This window comes from Carex rostrata, chromosome 2, assembly GCF_964058835.1.
Source record: "Carex rostrata chromosome 2, lpCarRost1.2, whole genome shotgun sequence".
NCBI lineage: Eukaryota > Viridiplantae > Streptophyta > Magnoliopsida > Poales > Cyperaceae > Carex > Carex rostrata.
In genome coordinates this window covers 4,207,238-4,230,540 of record NC_135919.1, presented here as the reverse complement: position 1 = coordinate 4,230,540, position 23,303 = coordinate 4,207,238, and the positions used below count along the sequence as shown (strand labels likewise).

Genomic DNA, 23,303 nt, shown 5'->3' with positions numbered 1-23,303 from the left:
ATGATAATTTTATATGAAACAAGAAAAGTCTCCTTCCTACTGAAACATCATTTTCTAATTTCTTTTAAACTATCTAAATTAGTGACTTGTTATTATAAATTTCTCAGGGATGCAAATGATGAAATCACCTGAACACCAGAAGAAGTATTAATTGGTTCTTTACTACAAGCTCCAACATTTATCATGCTGCATTTATAGACAAACATTCAAAGTTGGAATCAGTGGTTTCCTTGAATTTGGGCGATATAATGACAAGTCTACAGCTGGTCTTGTTAGGTTCATGGCAGGCCGTTTCATACATCATCAGGAAAAAAATAATACAATAAAAGGAAAGGTCCCAACTTCTAGGTAGCTCTAGCAACCAACATGCAAAACATTAATTGTTTTTCCTGACTCTTGAGTGTGATATTTATATAGTGAAATCTGTGTATTTTGATAAGATATAGCAGAGAAAAACCAACACCCAAAGAAGCAGGAGCGTTATTTAAAGTTATGAAATTACGGTTGATAACACAAGGTTTTTTATTTTATGTTTTACTATATACACATTCCCCATGTTTTCTCATTTTGTCATGAGATTTGATTTAATTTTCTATTATATGATATACAAGTTACAGCAACAGTGCATTTTTTAGTAAAATTTGTAAGTCAAGTCACTTAACTATTTAATATTTACAAAAGAATTAATCATTTGAATTTCAAACCTGCAATCACAGTACAATATGTTTACAAAGGATGTTTTTATAATACTATTATCTGTTGAGAAAAAAAATCTCAAATTGGAAAACTTAAAAAGTTATAGAATTGTTACTGTCTTTTGATTTTCACATATTTTACAGTGTGAAATTGTAGGATTGGATATTTTTCAGATAGTATTAATTGCCACAATTCCTGAAAAAAAACAGCTGCAAGGAAAATGTTTGGGTAGTGCGTTTGACATAGAAAAAACCGATCGTATCGCATCACCGCCTTCAAACCTTTTTACTGCTCTCGCCTAATTAATTAAAAAAGTGATGAACAGTAATAAACTGCTCTGAATGCACCAATGAATAAAAAAACGGGCAATTGGTAATAAATTAAACTGCTCTAGCAAAAATTATTAACATCAATGCTTCCATCGTTTGCAAAAATTTTAATTTAACCGCAAGCACAACACATTTTAAAACAGATCCCTCACAAAAAAGAAAGCCCGAGTTACCAAATTTCCAACTGCACAAGACCATCTAAATAGACACCTCTAGTACTTCTCTAAACTGTTCCCGAAAAACATTAAGGATATCTAGAAATTCGACAATGCCGACAAGCCCATACTCCTCATCCACGACCCAAATGTATCCGACCCGGTGCGCCAATGCCTGCACCATGACTGCCACAAGCGAGCTCCATTCATGGCACACAATGGCATCCTCCCTTTTCCTTCCCATCCTTGCTGTATAGCTCCCGTTTCTCCTGATCCTACGAATAGTGGGTTCCTCATCTGATGAATCACACCCGGATGACTCTGAGCCAGACGAGCTAGCCGAGACAATCGATGAATTAGAGGATGATACATCTGGCTCGAGCAATTCCAACATGCCGAGAAGGTTTTGAGATTTCAACTGTGACTTGATTGCGCGCATAGTTGATGTAGGATGGGAGGTTTGACAATCTAAGAAGGAAATGAGGTCTCCAGCAGGCAGAGTGGCAATAGCAGCAGCAGCAGATTCGTCAGAGAGGGAAAGAGTGTATGGCGAGATTTCACCAACAAGACGCCCGTCGTCAGACAAAACTGCCACTGACGACTGGGTCGCCACAGCAGCACGCAAGAGTGGCACAGCCAAAATAGCAGGGGTAGAGTGGTGGATGGTGTATTCTGCGGGTCGGATGATACCAAGAGAGGAGATGGGGAGAGTAGGAGTCGGCGAGAGAAAAGCAATGTTGTTCAGGAAGAATCTGACAAAGTCCTCTGGCGTCAACCAGCAGAAGTCAAAAGAAAAGCTGTTTTTCTTGCGGCCAAGAGGGGTTGAGCGTTTACAGATCGGCACAACCAAGTACTGTGCTCCTTCAAGGAGTTTGTCTAGGGCATCAAGTACACTGTAATAGTACATAAGATGGTTGATTAGCAAAATGAAATCCATATCAATTTTATCAGTTTCAACCAATGACAACAAAGTTCTTATGGTAAAATTTGGGCTGCTAGGATAAGTGAATAATTTTATTAAAATTATCAAATGGGAGGATTGTTCTATCTTCTGTATTGTTTTGAGAAATGTAGCTCGGGTAAAATTGCAGCAAACTATTCAATTTTAACTAAATGGCCCTTTGTCTTGGCTTCAGAACCATTTAATGCCCCGAGCTGCACTAAAACACCGGACAATCAGAACCATTTAATAGTTTTGCAATTTTCTTTTTTTTGCGATAAGTAATTTAAACAACCATACCTTTTGCTCAATAAAAATTGCGCACAGTAAGGAAATTCTCACAGACATAATATAGTAAAAAGAAAGTACATGTGCGCAACCGTACCTGGCCAATGTTTTTCTTCTCAATGGCCAGTCTTTTCAACTTGCCCTGCTACAATGCAAGGCAATAAATAGGAAATTGCCATTTGGATAAGATCGTGCCATATGATCTTAAAAATTGAATTTTACTTTCTCTGATCCAATACAATCAATAATTAACTAAGCTTTAACAGTTTTGCTGAAATTATGAGGCTGTCAAGCTACATCTCCAATGGTAGAGAATCCCAACTGGACTAAATTTACATTTTAAAATGTGTCCCCGTCACAAGACATGACACATTTTAAAATCCATATCAATATCCAATAGAGATTTAGCTAACAGTGCAATAGATTAGTTTAACAATGTCATTTATTTACTTTCCAATGCTACTCGTTAGTTCAACAATTTTGACAAATGGTTAACATTGTTGATAAATTAACTCCACATAGAATAGGCTATTTTTGGAGTTAGGCTATTCCTAATAGCCTATTCTGTGTTTGGTTGAGTTAGAATAGTTAGAATAGTGCATCCAAACTTTTTGTCTTGTTAGAATAGGCTACTCCTAAGGGATTTGAGATTTGCCTATTGACCTATTCTAATAAGAAAAACAATAGTTATTCTTGATTTGCCTATTCTTGCTATTCTTGTTTTGCAACCAAACATACATTCAAATAAGATATTATAAACTATCTTGTCAAAGTTGCACATTAAGTCTGCAGGTCAGTTGAACAAAATTATATATTTTAGCTTTATTGACAGCTAACTGGCCTTGATGGCAATTTATAAGTGGTATATTGACAGCTAATGCCATGATGGCAATTTAGTAAATTAATCGAACTGCAGCAAACACGACAAGGTCTTAAATGAACAGGCCCAGGTAACTTATCTATAATTAATTACCTGCTTCAAATTCAAAAGGCAATGAATTAATTAGTAAATACAGAATATAATGGACACGAAAAGCTACACCTGATCTCCACACGAGATCCAATGAAAAAGGGTAATATATTCGGTGGTATATTCCAGCTGGCAGCTGTACAAGTACAAACATTTTTCGCCACTTGTTTAAAATAAAACCACAAGAAAATCGGAAAAAGAAAGATCCGGATTCTTTGTGGCATCTTTTACTGTAAGACTTTGTGTGGTATGTCGTCATCGTTTGGCTTCATGCAGCGCAAAATCATATGCAGCAATTTTTAAATTCTATAGTCCGTGCACTGCATGAAGCCAGAAGTGCCCTTTTAAAATCTTTACCCCTGGCAACGCGTTATTATTAAAACTCGATTTAAACTTAAAAAGGCAAAAAAAAAAAAATACCTAGTTTTGGGTTCGACTCTTCGAACAAGACCATCCGATCCTTCTGAGAGCAGAGCAGAGATCGGTGCGGACAGAGCAGAGGAAGGAGAAGAGAGGTTCTCTTCGGCACAGAGATAACAGAGCACATCGACCATGCAAAGTCGGCCTACAATGGTTGGGTTCGTCTCAGGTGGGCCCCACAAGGCCACGGCGCCGCCACCTCGTTTCAGAACGGAGAGAGCCTCGGCAACGGTTGCAGTCGGAGGCAACGATCTCAGCGCCGGCTTGCCGATGCACAAATCGGAAACATTGTATGAATTCAGGAGGGTTATTGCCATGCACAAAAAAGAAACAGAGAGAAGAGGTGAGGTGAGGTTAGAAGCTGAAGTTTCGACTAGGAGAGAGGAGAGGAGAGGAGAGGAGAGGAACAGATGGAGTTCTCGATTTATTGAGGGGAGGGGGTTATATAGAAAGAGGAAACTGGACGGGGGGGGAAAGAGTTTAACAGAGCAATATTAGCTTCATGCAGCCCAAAAAAACACATGCACCTATGGTTAGATTCTATAGTATGTGCGCTGCATGAAGCTAAAACGGATCTGTTAAACTGTTTACCCCTGGACGAGTCGGTAATTGATTGTTCTTCTCCAGTTATTTGAACAGGACAGATGCAGTCTATTACCTGGATATTAACTGGATATGTCTGGTGTAAGATATTCTCTCCAGTTCCTAATAACAGGATAGATGCAGTCTGTTACCTGTATTTCTAACCATACAGATTTAATCCGATCCATTCGAACGATTCCATCAATTTGCTATTACAGATTTAATATTAAATTAATCTGATAAATATGAATAGATTTTGACTAATCTGATAAATAAATTTTGGATATAAACCTTGTAAAAAAAAGTAAGTAAAATCCTACCCGGACTTCTAAATTTTCTAATTAATAAAATTTGTACTAAATTAATTCGAATATTTAAAATTTTCACATGTAGACGCATCACTCGTAAGGTAGGCGAATTTCAACGGTTCCGATTCGTCATTTAAAATCAATTTGACGGGTTTCAGACTTGAACCAAGAAACTTGGTTAACTTAGGGCGTGCTCCACAAAACCACCGCGTAGAGGGAAGGAACGGAAGGAGAAGGAACAGATCGGCGGTCGTTTTCCCTCTACACCCCGATTCGGAGGTGACAAAATTTGTAACTTTTCTATAGCGTGTTCTTCCTTTCTCCCTGCCGCTCCTCTTATTTTTCTCTTCTGGAGCACGGTAACAGCCTCGGTCAGATTCGATCACCTGTTTTTTCCCCTCCTCTCCCGTTTCTTTTCTTTAATGAGCGACAACTGGAACACAGCCTTAAGAACACCCTAGTTCTACTCTTACATTATAAATAGATTATGTACTAAATAATAATACAATTTAAGAATTGTTCACTCATTCGAGGACGATTAATCACTTTAAGTTGTGTCAAGTTTTGTATGCAATCTTTATTAATTAAAGGAATATTTACAATTTACTTTCTATTTTTATAGCAATTTTGTCCATGATTATATTTATAAATAAACTCACTAATATTGCCTATTCCTTGACATTAATTTCATTAATTTCTACATCATTATCAACAACATCTGAATGACTCCAACTACAAAAATAAATAAATCTGTCGGAATTAAAAGATGTACAAATTGAAAAGGCAAATAAAATTGAGGAGGGTTCAAATGCACCCAATTTTGTGTGCACCCAAATGCACCCTATTCTTTTTCTCCATTTTCAAAGATTGAATAGTCAATCCGAACCGTTAGATGCGATCTATATATTAAGATGTACTTGGAGACCAAATTTTACATTTTTTGAAATTTTTTTACTATTTATTAAGCCACTTTGAAAAATCGCTGATCCAATGGTCCAGAAAATGTAAAATCAGCGATTTTCAAAGTGGCTTAATAAATAGTAAAAAAATTCCAAAAAATGTAAAATTTGGTCTCCAAGCACATCTTAATATATAGATCGCATCTAACGGTTCGGATTGACTATTCGGACTTTGAAAACGGAGAAAAATGATTTGAAAGATAGGGTGTATTTGGGTGCACAAAAATTTGGGTGCATTTGAACCCTCCTCAATAAAATTAACGATTTTTAAATCACTTTTCAATTAAATTGGATTTCATTGCACACCTCTGTGTATGTTTTTGGCGTCATAAATTAGCAAAAGTTGTAAACATCGAAAATATTTTATGTCGCATATCGTTTGTGTAATTTCACTAAATTGATAGCTTCGGTTAATTAATTATCTTTCTAACTAAGCAAAATCAAACAAAAAAATATGCATGTTTCCGGTTCAAACTACAGAAAGTTTATTTCAACTCAGTCCAACCTTGGATGAAAATAAATAGAGCTCAATTAAAAGTAGATGGTTTTATATAATGAGATATATTTAATTAAATCAGTATCCTCGCATGGCAATCTTAAAGGGGACATCCAAGTAATATCAGTGTTGTAAAAAAATGTCTGTTTAGGATGATTAGTAGTTGGTGGTGATCAAATTGTTATAGATTTTTTTAATTAATTAGTCGATTATTTCTAATTATGGCCGATTATTTTCAATTAATTGCTTGACGATATCCTTTCCGTTCAACGACTGTATACCGTTATTTACAATACTGAGATACCCTATCCGTCCGACGATTGAATACTGTTATTTACAATAGTGACAAATATATTGGTGAAGCTAGTTAGAGATTTTTGTTTTTTTTTTTTAAAAAAAAAAAAATTGGTAGCAACTGTCTAAGTAGCTAGTTAGAGAATTTCACAGCAAAAGATTTCATGTATCATACGCAAGAGTAAAACTTACCTTAAAATCTATTATAATAATTTTAATGACAAATCTAAATTGTTGAAAACAATCTGAATTCTTTGTTTGAAATCAAAGTGATTGGTTCTAGAGTTAAACTCATAAAAGGGTCTGAGAAGCCTAACCTCAATATTTATTGAATTGACTTCAAACGATGAATCTAAGCATTTGAAACCAATCAACTTCCCAAAAGATCCATTTAGAAGAAAATTTTATTATTTTATAATTAATTAGTATGAAGTCAAGTGATAAAAATAGTTTCAATTAATTTGACGTATTCATTTTTATTCCTTTTTACCACTTGACTTTATCTCAAATTAATTTGAAAATTTATAGATTTTATACGTAAATACATTACATCTCTTGTGAAGTAGATTAGTTTCAATTTTGAATAGTTTAAATTCATCATTTGAAACCAATCTAATAATTTTGAAGTTAAACTTGTCAAGAACTTGAAAAATTTAAGAAAACCCTAGTTCTTCTTCTATAACAATTTTTTCTTTCTTTCTAAATTCAATTGTTAGATATCATACATTCATACTAGTAATAGCTCTAAGATATATATGTAGCTTACCAAATCTTATTATAATATAATAAATTAAGGAAAATGTATGTAGCTTACCAAATCTTATTATAAGATAATAAATTAAGGAAAATATATGTAGCTTACCAAATCTTATTATAATATAATAAATTAAGGGAAATGTTATATATCTTGTTCTTACCAACTCAAAGAAAAAAGAAAACAAATTTACCCGGTCTTGTTTAAAACATGACAAATTAACTTGATTCAATCTAAAATTAATTAAGTCGGTAAAACAAATTATACTGACGAAATTTCGCCGTCCCTGTGGGCCCGGGTGTGTTTTCCGCATGTCATATTTTTACACATATTTTATGTTTGGAGGAATTTCATGTATACCCCTCATAATCTTGGAAATTAAATATTCCCTCTCTAAAATTCATAATGTCGTATTTATCCTTCAAAACTTCAAAAACTCACAAATTTACCTATTTTATTGTCTTTTCTATTAAAACTAAGTTTAAATTTATGAAGTAATAATTTTACCTTTAATTAAAAAAATTAAAACTAGTAGCATGTTTCAGAAAAATGTCAGTTTTTAATTGGTTGGTGTTTTAGGACAAATGGGTCATTTCTCTACTTCTGACGCTTACACAAGTATATATCTAAGTGTCAGAATTAGAGAATGCCGGGAACTGTTCAATTAAAAGACAAATATTTTTCTAAAATATGATATATGTTTTTTTATATTTTGAATGAAGGGTAAAGTAGAGTAGACACTTCATAAATTTAAAATGAATTTTAATAGAAAAAATAATAAAATGGACAACTTTATTAGTGTTTGAAGTTTAAACGAATAAATATGATATTATTATGAATTTTAAAGGACAAATACATAATTTCCACATTTTGGAGGGGTATACATGAAATTCCCCCTTCATATTTACTTGGTTTTCTTGTCACCGAGAGCATCTTCCTACATGGCATGTACTTTTTATATACGATATGATATGATATATATCCCACGTGATCTCGCACAAGAGAGCGATCTATTAATAAAATCAATTTGGTCAAATTCGGAAATACATCTGCTGCGATCCTAAGAGCATCTCCATCGGCTTTCAATTGCAATTGCAAATCCGCGTTGGCGTCTTATGTGGCATTTTATTTCTTGAATCACCGATGCAGACAAAATGGCAAATATGCAAGCTTTCATATTATGAAAGCTTTCATTTGGCCTTTCATTTCGCTAAAATCACACTTGCACGGAGAATTTCCAATCAAATTCGCTCGTCTCTTGTATTCGTCGCTCCATCTCACCTGCTTCTTCCTCTCACAGGCGCATGACGAAGCTGAAATCTATGGTCGTTTTTCCTCTCCTCCTTCCCGTTCCCGTTCCTTCACAGATCTGAGCCCATCGCCACTGCCTCCGCTCTTCCCCTCTCCCCCTTCCCGTTCCCATTCCTCAATAGGTCTTTCTTCTCCATTAGAGCCTCCACCTTCACTTCAAAGGAGTTAGTGTTCCAGGATTTCACTGATAAGCGAGCTCTAAAGGTTTCTTTTCATGTTTTCAAACTGAAATTTGGTACCAAATTTAGAGGATCAAGGTTTCTTTTCATATTTTCAAACTGAAATTTGGTATCAAATTTAGGGGATCAGCTTACCAAGTAGCTTGAACAAGGTGTTTCGAATCTTGTCAAGTTAACCAGCTTTTAAGTTTCTGCTAGTTCGAATTTTGTCGACAATTACCTTTTCTTATAATCTAAACTGAAAAATTTGATTTGTGTGCTTTTGTGTATATTTGTATATATTTGTATGTAGATGGATTAGGGACATAGCAAATGGAACTAGCTCTAAATTGGATTTTGTCAGCAACTTGACATCTTTGGAAATTTTTGTATATATCCCTTTTATTTTAAATGCTTATTCAGGATTTCATTTCTCTAGATGTGCTCTCACCTTCAGTATATTTTTAATGAAGTTTACATTGTAGAATCTTAAGGAATTGCAAGATATCAGGTACTCTCCTAACAAACTTCTCTAAGTTCAAAATTTAAAATAAAACTTAAAAAAAATTTATTCATTTATTGATGTTTATTGCTTATGTTACAAGGGAAAATACCACCAAATGTCAGATTGTTCATTTTCCTTCTGCTACAAGGGAAAATACTGACAAGAGATGTGCTAACAAAATTTAAGGACTGAAGGATTTAAAGATTTTGAGAAGTAAGATAGAGCAGGGAATCTTCTGGTTTATCATTATAGTTAGAAAGCAATGTTTTTCTTACACTTTGGAATGATGTAAAAGAGTGGATGTAACCAGAAATTGCTTAATAAAACCAATACTGGCAGCATCTGTCAGTTCATTTCAAAAAAAAAGAAAAAAAAAGATGTTTATTGCTTATGTTGTATTTTGGGGCAGATTTTTTGGGAACAATAGTCTTAATACAAACTGAATGGGAGAAATGCTCCAATTCCAGGTTGCGATTTGCGTCTCCCGGTTAATTACAAAGCACTTCCTTTCTTTTTATGGTTGCTTGATTTGTGCTTGTGCGTTTTCTGTGATTGTGGCCGTGCTTGTTTGTGTGATGTGGCACTGGTACTGCTCTTAATGGGGCCCTGATTGTGGATGTGAGGTGCTGAGAGTGGTTACTGGTACGGTTCAGGGTGTGGAGATAGAGTTATTTGGCAAGGACGGGGTTACTGGTATGGTTCCAGGTCAGGGAGAGGGGCCAGAGGTGCACCGAATACTAACTAGTATGATCCTGGTAGACCAGTCGGACTGGATTGTAAGTTCAGTGCTGAACTCAGGGTGTAGTTTGTAATTTTTAATCTTTGAGGGTGTTTTTTTTATTAAGACCAGTAGGAGCCAATTCTCTTTTCATTTAGTAATTTTGATGTATGTTGTACTGTAGAAGATGATGCTACAGGATTGTATTTTAAAATTTCATATATAATATATGGTTTGGTAGCTACTGCCAATAGTTTAGTAAAAAAAAATAGAGAGAGGTCTGAGAGACTTTATGTTTGTTTTATCTATGTGAACAAGTCGGGAGAGAGAAAGGGTTGATAAGGATATATTGTTGACGTGACATTCAAAATGCAATTAAAACGAATTGCACCGATGGAGGGATTTTGAAATTAGAATTGAAGTTAATTTCATTTTAACTTCCGATGTGTATTTGCAATTGCAAATCACTTGCACCAATGGAGATGCTCTAAGGGATTGTAAGGTCCTACGATTCTAAATCCAACATTTCATTTGTTTTGAGATTCGTGCATACAAAGCAATGTCTATGGAGATCTGTACATCCGAAAAATAAAAGGTTGGATTTTGAATCGTAGGACGCTACAATCCCTAAGGTCATAGCAGATTTATTTCCGGTCAAATTCAAGGGGTTGCACTTAAGCAGCCTTTGCAGCTTTTCAAAATTGGAGACGCGAGTCAACGAAGTACGCATGTGGATTAGCTCGATTTTGGACTAACCCCCGTTTACATGCCTTTTTAAAATCATATTTATTTTCCCAATTGATTCTTAGAGTTGTAATTTATGAGCTTTTTTAAGTGTAACAAACCAATTATATAGTCATCTGATTGTCTTGCAAGTTGCATTTCACCAAATGGAGCATGGCTCTCCTTCCTCTCTTCTCCTTTCATTGTCTTGTCTTTTTGAGTTTTTGGCCTTGGAAAAAGATCAAAAATTAATTTCTCCAAGGCTCCAACTGTTCAATGCAAGTTGCATTTTGCCGTATTGAAGAGGAAAGTGCGGGGAGTTCGATGGACATCGGACTCAAAATCGGTATGATGTATGCTCGAAATTGTTCAATTTGCTTCATTCGCACAAATCATGAAATAGAATCTTGACTTAGTGTATTGAAAAAAAATATGAGATATGATGATGTATGATGAGACAAGCATTAGAACCCTCCTCTAAGAATATATAGGTCAAACAAACATACTTGTAATATTTTTATCTAAAACACAGCACATCAGACAACCCCCCAATTACATAGAATACATTAATCTGACAGCAATATATTATGACAATTTTGACAAAATAAAAAAAAAAAAGTTTAAATTTAAAACCGTCAAAAAATACTTCAATTATGAGGTTAAGTGTCATACCATCAAACAACACTTATACTAGATAAAATTTCATTAGAGTATCCTTGTCTTTCATAATATGCCTATAATATAAATTTACTTTTTTATTTTTAATGTCAATTTTATCTTATTTGAATTTTTTTTTGTCAAGATGATCTCTAATATTTTTGTCTAATTGATATTTTCTCTTACAGATATAACATCTTACATTTTACTTTGTCCAAAATTTTAAAATAAATTTTTTTTTAAAGCCTGGCAGCAGCTGCCAAATAGTATATTAAAAAACATCAATAGTTCACAGTATATCAGAGCAAAATTTAAAAATAAACTTATTATTTGCTATGTAACATTTTAATGACCTGAAGTTTACAACTGTTTAAAATTTAAATCCTCAGTGTTGGAAAAATTTCAACACAAATTAAATGATGTCACTTTTAATCGAAATTCTTATTTCATATTGGAATTTTAATAATGATGTAACTTATTATAAATATCTCTCTTAAAAATTCAACGAAGCCAAAGGGCAATGATTAGGGACAGCTAATGACAAGTGTCTAGTTTTAAATAAAACAAGATATTATAATGTACTGTAGAAGCAAATAAAGGGCTGTACATATCACAATCACACTAAAATTAATAAATATTAATTAATCCACCTGGCCTCAAATGGTGTATTGTCCAATTCTTTTCTCAACAGGATGCCAATAATGTAAGGACAAAAAAAAAATTCAATAACTCTAGAAACCTTAATTTCCTTACAGATATCATCAATTAAGATTTAAGACATGACTATTATGAACTGATTAATAGAACATCAAATTAAATTGAAGCAAAAAAAAATTAATTTCTCCAAGGCTCCAACTGTTCAATGCAAGTTGCATTTTACCGTATTGAAGAGGAAAGTGCGGGGAGTTCGATGGACATCAGACTCAAAATTGGTATGATGTATGCTCGAAATTGTTCAATTGCTTCATCCGCACAAATCATGAAATAGAGTCTTGACTTAGTGTATTGAAAAAAATCGGACGGTTCAGTACCGGATAGGACGAACTGTGGATCAGATCAGGACCAGACCCAGGGGCGGAACTAGAAAATTTGAATAGGGGAGCTAATCTATAAAATGTAATATGTAAAAAAAAAAAATGTGGTTAGTGGGAATTGAACCCATGACCTTGCACATACCAACTAGAGTACAAATCACTAGACTACCAATACATTTTTGTTATTTTGTGAGGGGACTTAAACTATATAAAGTTTAAATTCAAAAGTTCAACTAAATTTTAAGAGTAAGGCTACGGTGCTATGGGATGCATAGAGAGCTACAGTGCTATGGGTTGCATAGTCCTCACTACGGTGTTACAGCTCAATACTCGAGTTTTCAAAATTCTAACTGTCGATCCGAACCGTTCATCTTGTTCTCCATATTAATATGTGTCTGGAGACCAAATTTTACATTTTTTGGAAAAAATTTTACATTTTTTGGAAAAAATTTTACTTTTTTTTAGATAGGTAGAAAATCAAATATATGAATGGTGCAGAATTTTTTAGATCAAGTGATTTTCTACCTATCTAAAAAAATAGTAAATTTTTTTCAAAAAATGTAAAATTTGGTCTCCAAACACATATTAATATGGAGAACTAGATGAATGGTTGGGATCGACCGTTAGGATTTTAAAAACTCGAATATTGAGCCGTAGCACCATAACCCTCTATGCAACCCATAACACCGTAGCCTTACTCAAATTTTAATATACATATATAATTACTAATTTTAAAATCATAGGGTGGCTTAGCACCCCTTACCAATAATAAAACTTTCAACTTCGTAATTGAATTTTTTTTTTTTTCAAATTCCACCAATCCTTAAAAATTCAAATGCCCAAATTGGCAAACAATTAATTACTCACCGGCGGCCAAATTGAGTTTCAACCTTCAAATTTAAAATTTAATTCAACATAAATGCACAGCACAAGCCAATGGTAAGAAAGAAAATATATCATCATCATATATTTAATAATTAATCTAGCTAGCTGCCGCATAAGGTAATTTTTAATTCGTTCTATTATTGAGTAATTACAGTAAAGTATATAGAGGAGGGTTTCAATATTCTCATATTTTTTATATTTCATCATATCTCATATTTTATATCTTTGTTTTTAAAGTTCAAATTATTGATCCGAACCGCTCAACGTGATATTCATATTCAATTATGCTTGGAGACTAAATTTTTTATTTTTTTTATTTTTTCAGATAGGTACAAAATCACTGTTTCTGACTGTCCAAAAACAGTGATTTTGTACCTATCTTAAAAAATAGTAACAAAATTTCAAAAATTATAAAATTTCATCCCTATATATATTTTAGTATGTATATCATATTGAACGGTTCATATTGATAGTTTGAACTTTGAAAATGAAGATATTAAATATAATATGACGAGATATGAAAAGCATGAAGTATTATAATCTTTCTCAAGTATATATCAATATTGGTAAGAACAAAGCTAGGGTGTAATATGTTCACCAAGAAAATTTGGTGAGCACAACTCTAAAAGTATATAAGATCGATTTCAAAGACCAAAGGGGACTGAAAGTGCACCCTAGTCAAAAAAGCACAAAAAAAAAATGACTGCATCATTGCTTACCAGTTTTTGAAAAAGATCTCTCTCCAGTACCAGAATAACCTTCCCCCAGGTGTGATTTCCAAATTATCTTCTCAGTGCTATATAATAGTAGCCTTAGCAAACAAGAAATAAAAAAAAGAGGTTACCTTTTATGTATATGTCCAGTGAAATTCTCTATTGCTGTACATGTGTTTCTTAAGTCCAATATGACATTGAAATTTGAAGACAATCATTACTGTACAAATTGGTTACTAATGCATTTATAAAGAACAAACACATGTGTATTTATATTAAAAAATATGAACATATTTTATAACTTTGTTTTCAAAGTTCAAATTATCAATCTGAACCGTTCAATGTGTATTTATATTCAAAAATATGCTTAGTGACCAAATTTTATATTTTTTATATTTTTTTACTATTTTTTCATGTAGGTACAAAATCACTATTTTTGAACAGTCCAAAAACAATAATTTTGTATCTATCTTAAAAAATAGTAACAAATTTTCAAAAAATATAAAATTTCATTCCTAGACATATTTTAGTATACATTGTTGGGGTTTCGGGGTGGTATAACCAAAACCCCTTTTAGGCTTAAGTTGCGGAATGACCGTAGAACAAAAATTTCTACAGCCAACTTAAGCTCAGGATTAAACGGGATATGTCAGGAAACTTTCCAAGGCGGTCCACCTTCAGTATTCCTTTGGCATCAAAACCCAATTTAATCCTTTTACAGATCTACTCCATGATTGATTTCTAAAACTTTAACCTACTTACAAATTAAATAGATTAATATAACATATTTATACCTTGTTTCCAAATCACAGTTGGAATGCAGACCGAGCGAGTAGAGCCTCACCAGGGAAGGAATCGACTCGGAGTATCACACGTGTGATACCTCTATCGGTTATCCACCAGGACTAACCGGAGAGCGGTTTATTTCTTCTGCCAGAAATACCGTAAACCGCGGAATTCTGCAAAAACACTATTCACGGGGAAAAGACGAAAACCCGTAAACACGAATTTTCGGTTGCTCAGTTTCATCAATATGCAAAACTGACATACCGCTAAATTCGGTAAAACACTATTCATCGATCCCGTAAATATTCTCCACAACAACCCGCAAGATTATACGTCAACTACGTATAACTTTCTTTTCTCAACCGAAACACTATTTGGGAGAGAAACCGAGAAAGAGAGAAAATACCGATTCGTTTCTGCACGAAAAGATACATGTGAATGTGCATATGTATATATGTGAATATATCTTTCTCTCTCTACCCCTCCACCCCTATTTATAGTGTTTAGATTCGGTTGCAAAAGACCAAAATGCCCTCCAAGTTCGGCCTATTTACAAGATATGCCATTGACACCTCATCCTTTTATATGTGAAATGACCAAAATACCCCTTCCACACCCTTCCACATTCTTCTCCATGCTTCTACACATGCAAGGTGGCATAGGTGTGAAATGACCATTTTGCCCTTGTGGATAGGATTGATGACATGTCATCTGGATAGGATCAATGACGTGTCATGCGGATAAGCACGAATCTGAAAAGACCCGAATGCCCTCGGCCCGAACACAAATAATATTCGTATAATTATTCTGAACAATTATATATATATTTTTCTTTCGGTTATTTGTTTCGGTATCGATGACGTGTCATCTGGATAGGATCGATGACGTGTCATGCGGATAAGGACGAATCTGAAAAGACTCGAATGCCCTCGGCCCGAACACAAATAATATTCGTATAATTATTCTGAATAATTATATATATTTTTCTTGCGGTTATTTGTTGTTTCGATAATTTATACAATGTGTCCTGCACATTTATAAATTAACCGGTTAACTTTTATAAAACGTGTCATACACGTTTATAAATTAACCAATGTTTTTGCTTGTTATTTTTACATAACATTTATAATTTAATTATAACACGTATAATTAATTATAACCATCTTAATATTAATTATAATCAATTTATAATTAATCAGTAAGATTCTCCGAGTAGCTCCTATATGGTGTGACCCAATAGGATCTGTGTTATGTTGGTAAACAGAGTTAAAACTGTTTTAACTTCTGTTAGTCATGGGTGGCATCTGGCAACACATCATGACCATCCAATTACACAGATGATGCTGTACTGTTCAATATCACGATCCAGTAAACAATTTACTTGTGTCTGTTCTTCTGTCTCATAGCTATCAGATTAGTTTCAAGGTAGATGTGTGTCATCCTTGCTAACTTAATCTTTTCTTGATCTTGAGCAGATTATCAAATATAATTACTCTTGTAATTATACCGCTAGCAGATAATCTTACTCTATCAAGGGGCCCAGTGATGCTATAGCTCGTATAGAGATACGAGGGACAAATAGTATTCTTGGTAAACTATCACTTCCTCAGCTAAGCTATACATATGGAAAAGCTACCGTTATGACTGCTTTTTACGGACAGCGGTGGATAACAATCACACATACATATTTCTCAGTGGGAACGATAAATACCTCATACTGTAGAACGTGACACTGAATGAAAACATAAATGACACGAACACAATTCTATTTAATGTTTCATTCGGGGTCTGTCAAATACCATGTTTCTAAAACATGTATCTATGTGATTAAAATGACATCTCGTGTCAGGTGGTTTGTAAAACTTAACCATCTTTTAATCCACATACTAACCTTATCACGGTAATTAGTGTTCCTGCTAATTACCTTGGTCAGTGACCTTTTAAGAATATATATCATCTATATTATGGAGTTTCACAATTTCAGTCATGAACTCGAAATGATCCATAAATTCAATAATACTCAAGGCAACAAAATGCTATATAAATAAACATTCAATTCATGAACAAAGCTTTATGATAAATTATCGTATTATTGACTTCTAGATTATTACAAACTAACAATCTCCCACTTAAGCTAGGAGTCAATCATCGTAGACCCTACTTATATACAAAACTCTTTATTCTCTAAGATCTCGTAGATCCTGAGAAAATCTCACAGCCAATCTTCTATGTGTTCCAGACCCATAGAAGCATTAAGCATCTCGTGCTTGGCTTGAGGAAGAGATTTTGTGAGTGGATCAGCTGTGTTGCTGACTGTGTCAACTCTACTTATCTTTACATCACCTTTATATTAATTATATCTTTTATAATTAATTATAAGCATCTTATGATGTTTACGATCTCTCGTATTAGGTGATAACGTTGTAGACGAGAAACATATCCTTAGTTCTCCTCAAGAACTTAAGGATATTATTTACAGCATTCCAGTGCTTTATGCCTGGATTAGCCTGATATCTACTCGTTATACTCAAAGCATACGAGACATCTGGGCGAGTGCACAACATGGCGCATATGATAGAGCCAATAGCCGAAGCGTATGGTACTCTACTCATAGTGCTTTGCTCATCAGTTGTCGAAGGAAACTGAGTCTTGCTAAGCAGTGCACCATGATTCATTGGCAGGAATCCTCTCTTAGAATCCTGCATGCTGAACCGATTCAGCACTTTGTCAATGTACGTGCTTTGACTTAATCCTATAAGTCTCTTTGATCTACCTCGGTAGATCTTTATGCCTAGTATATAGACATCCTCGCCCAAGTCCTTCATCGAGAAAACTTTTCTTTAATGAAGACTTGGCTAATTGCAAATAGAGGAATATCGTTTCCTATTAAGAGTATGTCATCTACATATAAGATTAAGAAAGGCGATGACACTCCCACTAGTTTTTCTGTACACATAAGATTCTTCTTCGCATCTGACGAAGTCAAGCTTTTTGACTTCTTCGCCAAATCGAAGATTCCAACTCCGTGATGCATGCTTCAATCCATAAATGGATTCAAGAAGTTTGCATACCTTCCCAGCATTCTCTGGATCTTCAAAACCCGTAGGCTGTGTCATGTACACATCCTCTTCTTAAATTTTCATTTAAGAATGCGGTTTTGACATCCATTTGCCATATTTCATCATCATGAAATGTGGCAATTGCTAGGAGTATCCGAATTGACTTAAACATAGCCACGGGTGAAAAAGTTTCATCAATTCCCAGAATTTGTTTGAAACCTTTTCGCTACTAGCCGTGCTTTGTAAATAGTCATATTGTCATCCATGTCTGTTTTCCTTTGAAAACCCACTTGTTAGCTATGAGCTTCACCCCATCAAGTGGTACAACTAGGTTCCAAACCGTGTTGTCATACATGGACTGTATTTCGGATCTTATGGCCTCCAGCCATTTATCAGAGTTAGGCCTATCCATTGCTTCCGCATAGGTCAGAGGATCTTCAGTGTCAAAACTGAGACCTCGTGCAGTCCCAAGTACCTCTCGGGTGCATGGACTGTTCTCATTGACCTACGTAGCACTTGTTCTTCAGGCTGTCGAACTTGATCCACAACTGTCTGCGGATCCAGTTCTACTTCAACTTGCGTTGAAGCACTTGAGCTCGAGACTAGAACCTCATCCACAACTATTTGTGGACTTGGTACTTCCAGATGCTCATCAGCCAAAAAATCAAGAGGTGGGTTAATCTGATCTAGTTCAGATATTGTATTGTGTGATGTATCTTGAATTTCTTCAAGTATTACATTACTCCCACTACTTCCTTTTGCAAGAAACTTGTTCTCCAAAAGTATACCATGACGAGCAACAACTAATTTGTTCTCGGACTGGTAATAGAAGTAATATCCTTTCGTTTCCTTAGGATACTCTACGAAAAAGCACTTGTCAGATTTGGGACCAAGTTTGTCAGACGTCAGACGTTTGACAAATACTTCGCAACCCCATTTTTAAGATAAGACATATTTGGGATTTCCCAAACCATAACTGGTATGGAGTCTTTTCAACTGACTTGGATGGAACCATATTTATCGTTAGTGCGGCAGTATCTAGTGCGTGTCCCCAAAATGATTTTGGGAAGGGTGGCGTTACTCATCATGGAACGAATCATGTCCAGCATGGTTTGTTTCATTTTCTTGGCAACACTGTAACATTGCAGTGTTCCTAGAGGTGTGAGTTGTGAGACTATCTCACATTCCTTTAAGTACGTTTTGAAAACCATAACTCAAGTATTTGCTATCACGGTCCTACCGTAATGCCTTAATACTTTTGTTCAGTTGATTTTCTACTTTAGTCTTAAATTCCTTGAACTCGTCAAAGGATTCAGACTTATGTCTCATGTAAGTCAATACTTTCATGAAACGTTTTGAGTCTTTTGTTATTGATGTTAAACACGTGGTTTTCCATTTCTAGCATATAAAGATCATTTAACAAGTAAGATGATCCATAATATGTCTCATTTTTATAAATAGAACATCTATTGTCCTTTATAACAAACGAGAAACCATTCATCTCTAAACACGAGATTGATATGATATTTCTAGAAATGGTAGGAACAAAATAAACATTTTCTAGTTCCAGAATAAACCCGCTAGGCAAGTACAATTTTATCATACCGACTGTAACAGCTGCAACTTGTGCTCCGTTTCCAACTCGGAGTTGTACTTCCTTATTGCGTAACTTCCTTTTAGTGCGTGCATATTCGTGCAAATATGAGCACATGATCCAGTAGCCAGTACCCAATCATTAAAAGAGGTCGCAACATTAATTTCAATAACATAAATACTTGAGACTGAGACTTTTGAGACATTCTCAAACTTCATATCTCCAAGATACTCCGGGCAGTTTCTCTTCCAGTGACCTTTGCTATTGTTAAAATAGCAGTCAGAGTTAGCAGAAACATTTATCTTGGGAGAGTTCGTTCCTGGAACCAACTTCCCTTTGCCTTTGTACTTAATCGCCGTTTTTCCCTTTTGCTTTCTTGATCTTCCTCCCACCTTCTTGGATCATGAGGACATGAGAGCTATTCTCAATGTCTTTATCAGTGATCCTCAGCATCCCTTGGGGCTCCTGCAAACTTTTATCCAACTCTTGCTTATGGGAGTTCACAATGAACTCCGAATAGCTGGGAGGAAATAAGTTCAGGATAACTTCTGTGGCCAACTCGTGGCTCCACAGACAGTTAAGCTTTTACAGTTTCTCATCATCGCTTGTCATACGAAGTGTGTGAGTACTGACAAAGCTGCTCTCTACTATTTCAGCAGGGACCGGTGTATTTAGGATATATTCTTTTTCCTCACGTATGTCTACCTTTCGAATAGAGAGCGTAAAGAGAAAGACGTTTCTTTAGCCATATTTCTACAACGTTTAAAGTAAAGATTTTAGCTTTGTTCATGTAATGTTTTATTCCAATAATAAAACTCCCACTGCAAATTTGTTCTATTCCCGTTTGCAGTAGGACCAAGATCCATATTTTCACCAATAACCAAGGCAGTGTATGCATATCATGGCTATCAGTTATCTTAGGTAAGCAAACTTGCTAATCACATCTCTTTGTGATTCTTGGTTTCGTTAAAACATCACGTGTTTTTAACGAAGACTTTGCCCCGAGCCCAAAACTGTTTTGGAAATCATCGGTAAGTAACCTCACTCTATTTGGTTTGATATGTCGGACATAACCCTCGACCACCAAAGGTAAAAGGCGATGTCTACTGAGTAGTTTAATCATCAACCAATGAACAATGGTTTGAGGAGGATAGAGTGGGAAGGGCATACTACTTAATATTTAATGGGTTGGTGTTTATGCTTAATAGTGCCAGCAATCTCCAAAGGGGTATGTGAGAAAGAACGACTAATGTGATTCTATTCGTATCTTTATAACGACTTCTTTCATATGCTTCATTAAGCAATTATGGAAAGAAAGTCTTGAATACTGAATGTGATCTCCATTTCTTTTCTTATCTTATGTTAGAAAGAACGATTAATGTGATTCTATTCGTATCTTTATAGCGACCTCTTTCATATGCTTCATTAAGCAGTCGTGGAAAGGAAGTCTAAAATATCGAATGTGATCCCCATTACTTTCTTTTCTCAACATATGTAAGAATGACTAAATGTGATTCTATTCGTATCTTTATAACGACCTTTTTCATATGCTTCATTAAGCAGTCATGGAAAGGAAGTCTTGAATACGAAATGTGATCTCCATTAGTTTATGTTCTCATCAGTACCTCTTTGATACGCTTAGCTTTGTTAAGCAGTCAGTTCTTGTAACTGACTTTGGACACGTGAAAGTCGTCTGCCAGAAAGACAACGGTGAGTTCCTTCACAAATCTTTCTTTGACATCACGTTCTTTCACGGTTCCTTTGAAAGCAATAAATCTAATTTATTCAATTCATATCAAAGCAGTAAATCTAATTTACTTATATACGGGAGCAAGTCAGGTATATTATTTATCAGTTCCTAATTCTTTATTTTGCAGCTATGCTCAGTTCTTATTTATACCATTTAAAGCACATAAACAATTTATATGTTTTAAAGTCAGATATTCTTTTCGGTCCATAAAGCAATTTGGTAACGTGACAAAGTTCCTTTTGGGCCAGCCATTAGGACACGTGAAAGGGGCTCCCAGGAAAGATTGGGGTCACGAGGACCGCTTAGACTCAATCTTTCCTAGACAGAACCATCTCTTTCTTGTGTGGAAATGACAGCTCTTACTCAGGTACTTTATCACATTCTTCGATGAACTTTATTTATCCGAAGGTTTTCGAAAAGGCGAAAAACTTACACTAAATTTTGCCATTTCAAAAGCGTTAAAGCAATTTGGTAACGTGACAAAGTCCCCTTTGGGCCAGCTATCAGGACACGTAAAAGAGGGTTAGACGAAAAGCCGAGACTTTTCTTGTCATTAACCTTGTCTTTTACGGGTGGAGATTAACAGCTCTTACTCAGGTACTTTATTGCTTCATCACATTCTTAGATGAACTTTAACGCAATCAAAAGTTTTGAAAACGAAAACATAAAGAAAGCATAAAATCCTATTTTATCTTTCTCGGTCGGAAAACCGATCCAAGAAATGTAAAAGTTTACATTTCATAAGAAAGCATAAAGAAAGCTTAAATTTAATTTAACTTTCTTAGTCGGTAGAACCGATCCAAGAAAATCTCATTTCTAATCGATTTTGGACTTAAGCTGCAAATGTAAGGATTAAACTGATATGCGGTATATGCACCTAATTTGCATAAGTTATAACTTTTAGAAAATCAATCAGCGGGAGAGCCTTGTGCTCTGATACCACTGTTGGGGTTTCGGGGTGGTATAACCAAAACCCCTTTTAGGCTTAAGTTGCGGAATGACCGTAGAACAAAAATTTCTACAGCCAACTTAAGCTCAGGATTAAACGGGGTATGTCAGGAAACTTTCCAAGGCGGTCCACCTTCAGTATTCCTTTGGCATCAAAACCCAATTTAATCCTTTTACAGATCTACTCCATGATTGATTTCTAAAACTTTAATCTACTTACAAATTAAATAGATTAATATAACATATTTATACCTTGTTTCCAAATCACAGTTGGAATGCAGACCGAGCGAGTAGAGCCTCACCAGGGAAGGAATCGACTCGGAGTATCACACGTGTGATACCTCTATCGGTTATCCACCAGGACTAACCGGAGAGCGGTTTATTTCTTCTGCCAGAAATACCGTAAACCGCGGAATTCTGCAAAAACACTATTCACGGGGAAAAGACGAAAACCCGTAAACACGAATTTTCGGTTGCTCAGTTTCATCAATATGCAAAACTGACATACCGCTAAATTCGGTAAAACACTATTCATCGATCCCGTAAATATTCTCCACAACAACCCGCAAGATTATACGTCAACTACGTATAACTTTCTTTTCTCAACCGAAACACTATTTGGGAGAGAAACCGAGAAAGAGAGAAAATACCGATTCGTTTCTGCACGAAAAGATACATGTGAATGTGCATATGTATATATGTGAATATATCTTTCTCTCTCTACCCCTCCACCCCTATTTATAGTGTTTAGATTCGGTTGCAAAAGACCAAAATGCCCTCCAAGTTCGGCCTATTTACAAGATATGCCATTGACACCTCATCCTTTTATATGTGAAATGACCAAAATACCCCTTCCACACCCTTCCACATTCTTCTCCATGCTTCTACACATGCAAGGTGGCATAGGTGTGAAATGACCATTTTGCCCTTGTGGATAGGATTGATGACATGTCATCTGGATAGGATCAATGACGTGTCATGCGGATAAGCACGAATCTGAAAAGACCCGAATGCCCTCGGCCCGAACACAAATAATATTCGTATAATTATTCTGAACAATTATATATATATTTTTCTTTCGGTTATTTGTTTCGGTATCGATGACGTGTCATCTGGATAGGATCGATGACGTGTCATGCGGATAAGGACGAATCTGAAAAGACTCGAATGCCCTCGGCCCGAACACAAATAATATTCGTATAATTATTCTGAATAATTATATATATTTTTCTTGCGGTTATTTGTTGTTTCGATAATTTATACAATGTGTC

General features: G+C 35.0%; 1 protein-coding gene and 1 long non-coding RNA gene across 2 annotated transcripts; one reads left to right on the top strand and one right to left on the bottom strand.

Moving 5' to 3' along the window:
- Nucleotides 1-1,074: 1,074 nt before the first annotated feature.
- Nucleotides 1,075-4,180, bottom strand: LOC144569763 (CBS domain-containing protein CBSX5-like). Its single transcript, XM_078320239.1, has 2 exons — nucleotides 3,799-4,180; nucleotides 1,075-2,073 (listed from the first exon to the last, which is right to left on the bottom strand). Exons 1-2 carry the CDS (start codon nucleotides 4,113-4,115, stop codon nucleotides 1,224-1,226), a joined length of 1,167 nt encoding a protein of 388 aa, XP_078176365.1. The 5' UTR covers nucleotides 4,116-4,180; the 3' UTR covers nucleotides 1,075-1,223.
- A 4,081-nt stretch (nucleotides 4,181-8,261) lies between these two features.
- LOC144548986 (uncharacterized) lies at nucleotides 8,262-10,139 on the top strand. The gene is made up of 2 exons (XR_013509532.1): nucleotides 8,262-8,706; nucleotides 8,974-10,139. It is a non-coding gene; the product is annotated as an uncharacterized LOC144548986 (long non-coding RNA).
- Nucleotides 10,140-23,303: the final 13,164 nt, after the last annotated feature.

Excerpts from the sequence above, each read along its gene's own strand:
- LOC144569763 (XM_078320239.1), bottom strand. The coding sequence starts at position 4,115 with ATGGCAATAACCCTCCTGAATTCATACAATGTTTCCGATTTGTGCATC. Across the intron at positions 2,074-3,798 it reads AGAGTCGAACCCAAAACTAG|TGTACTTGATGCCCTAGACA; the intron begins GTATTTTTTTTT and ends GTACTATTACAG.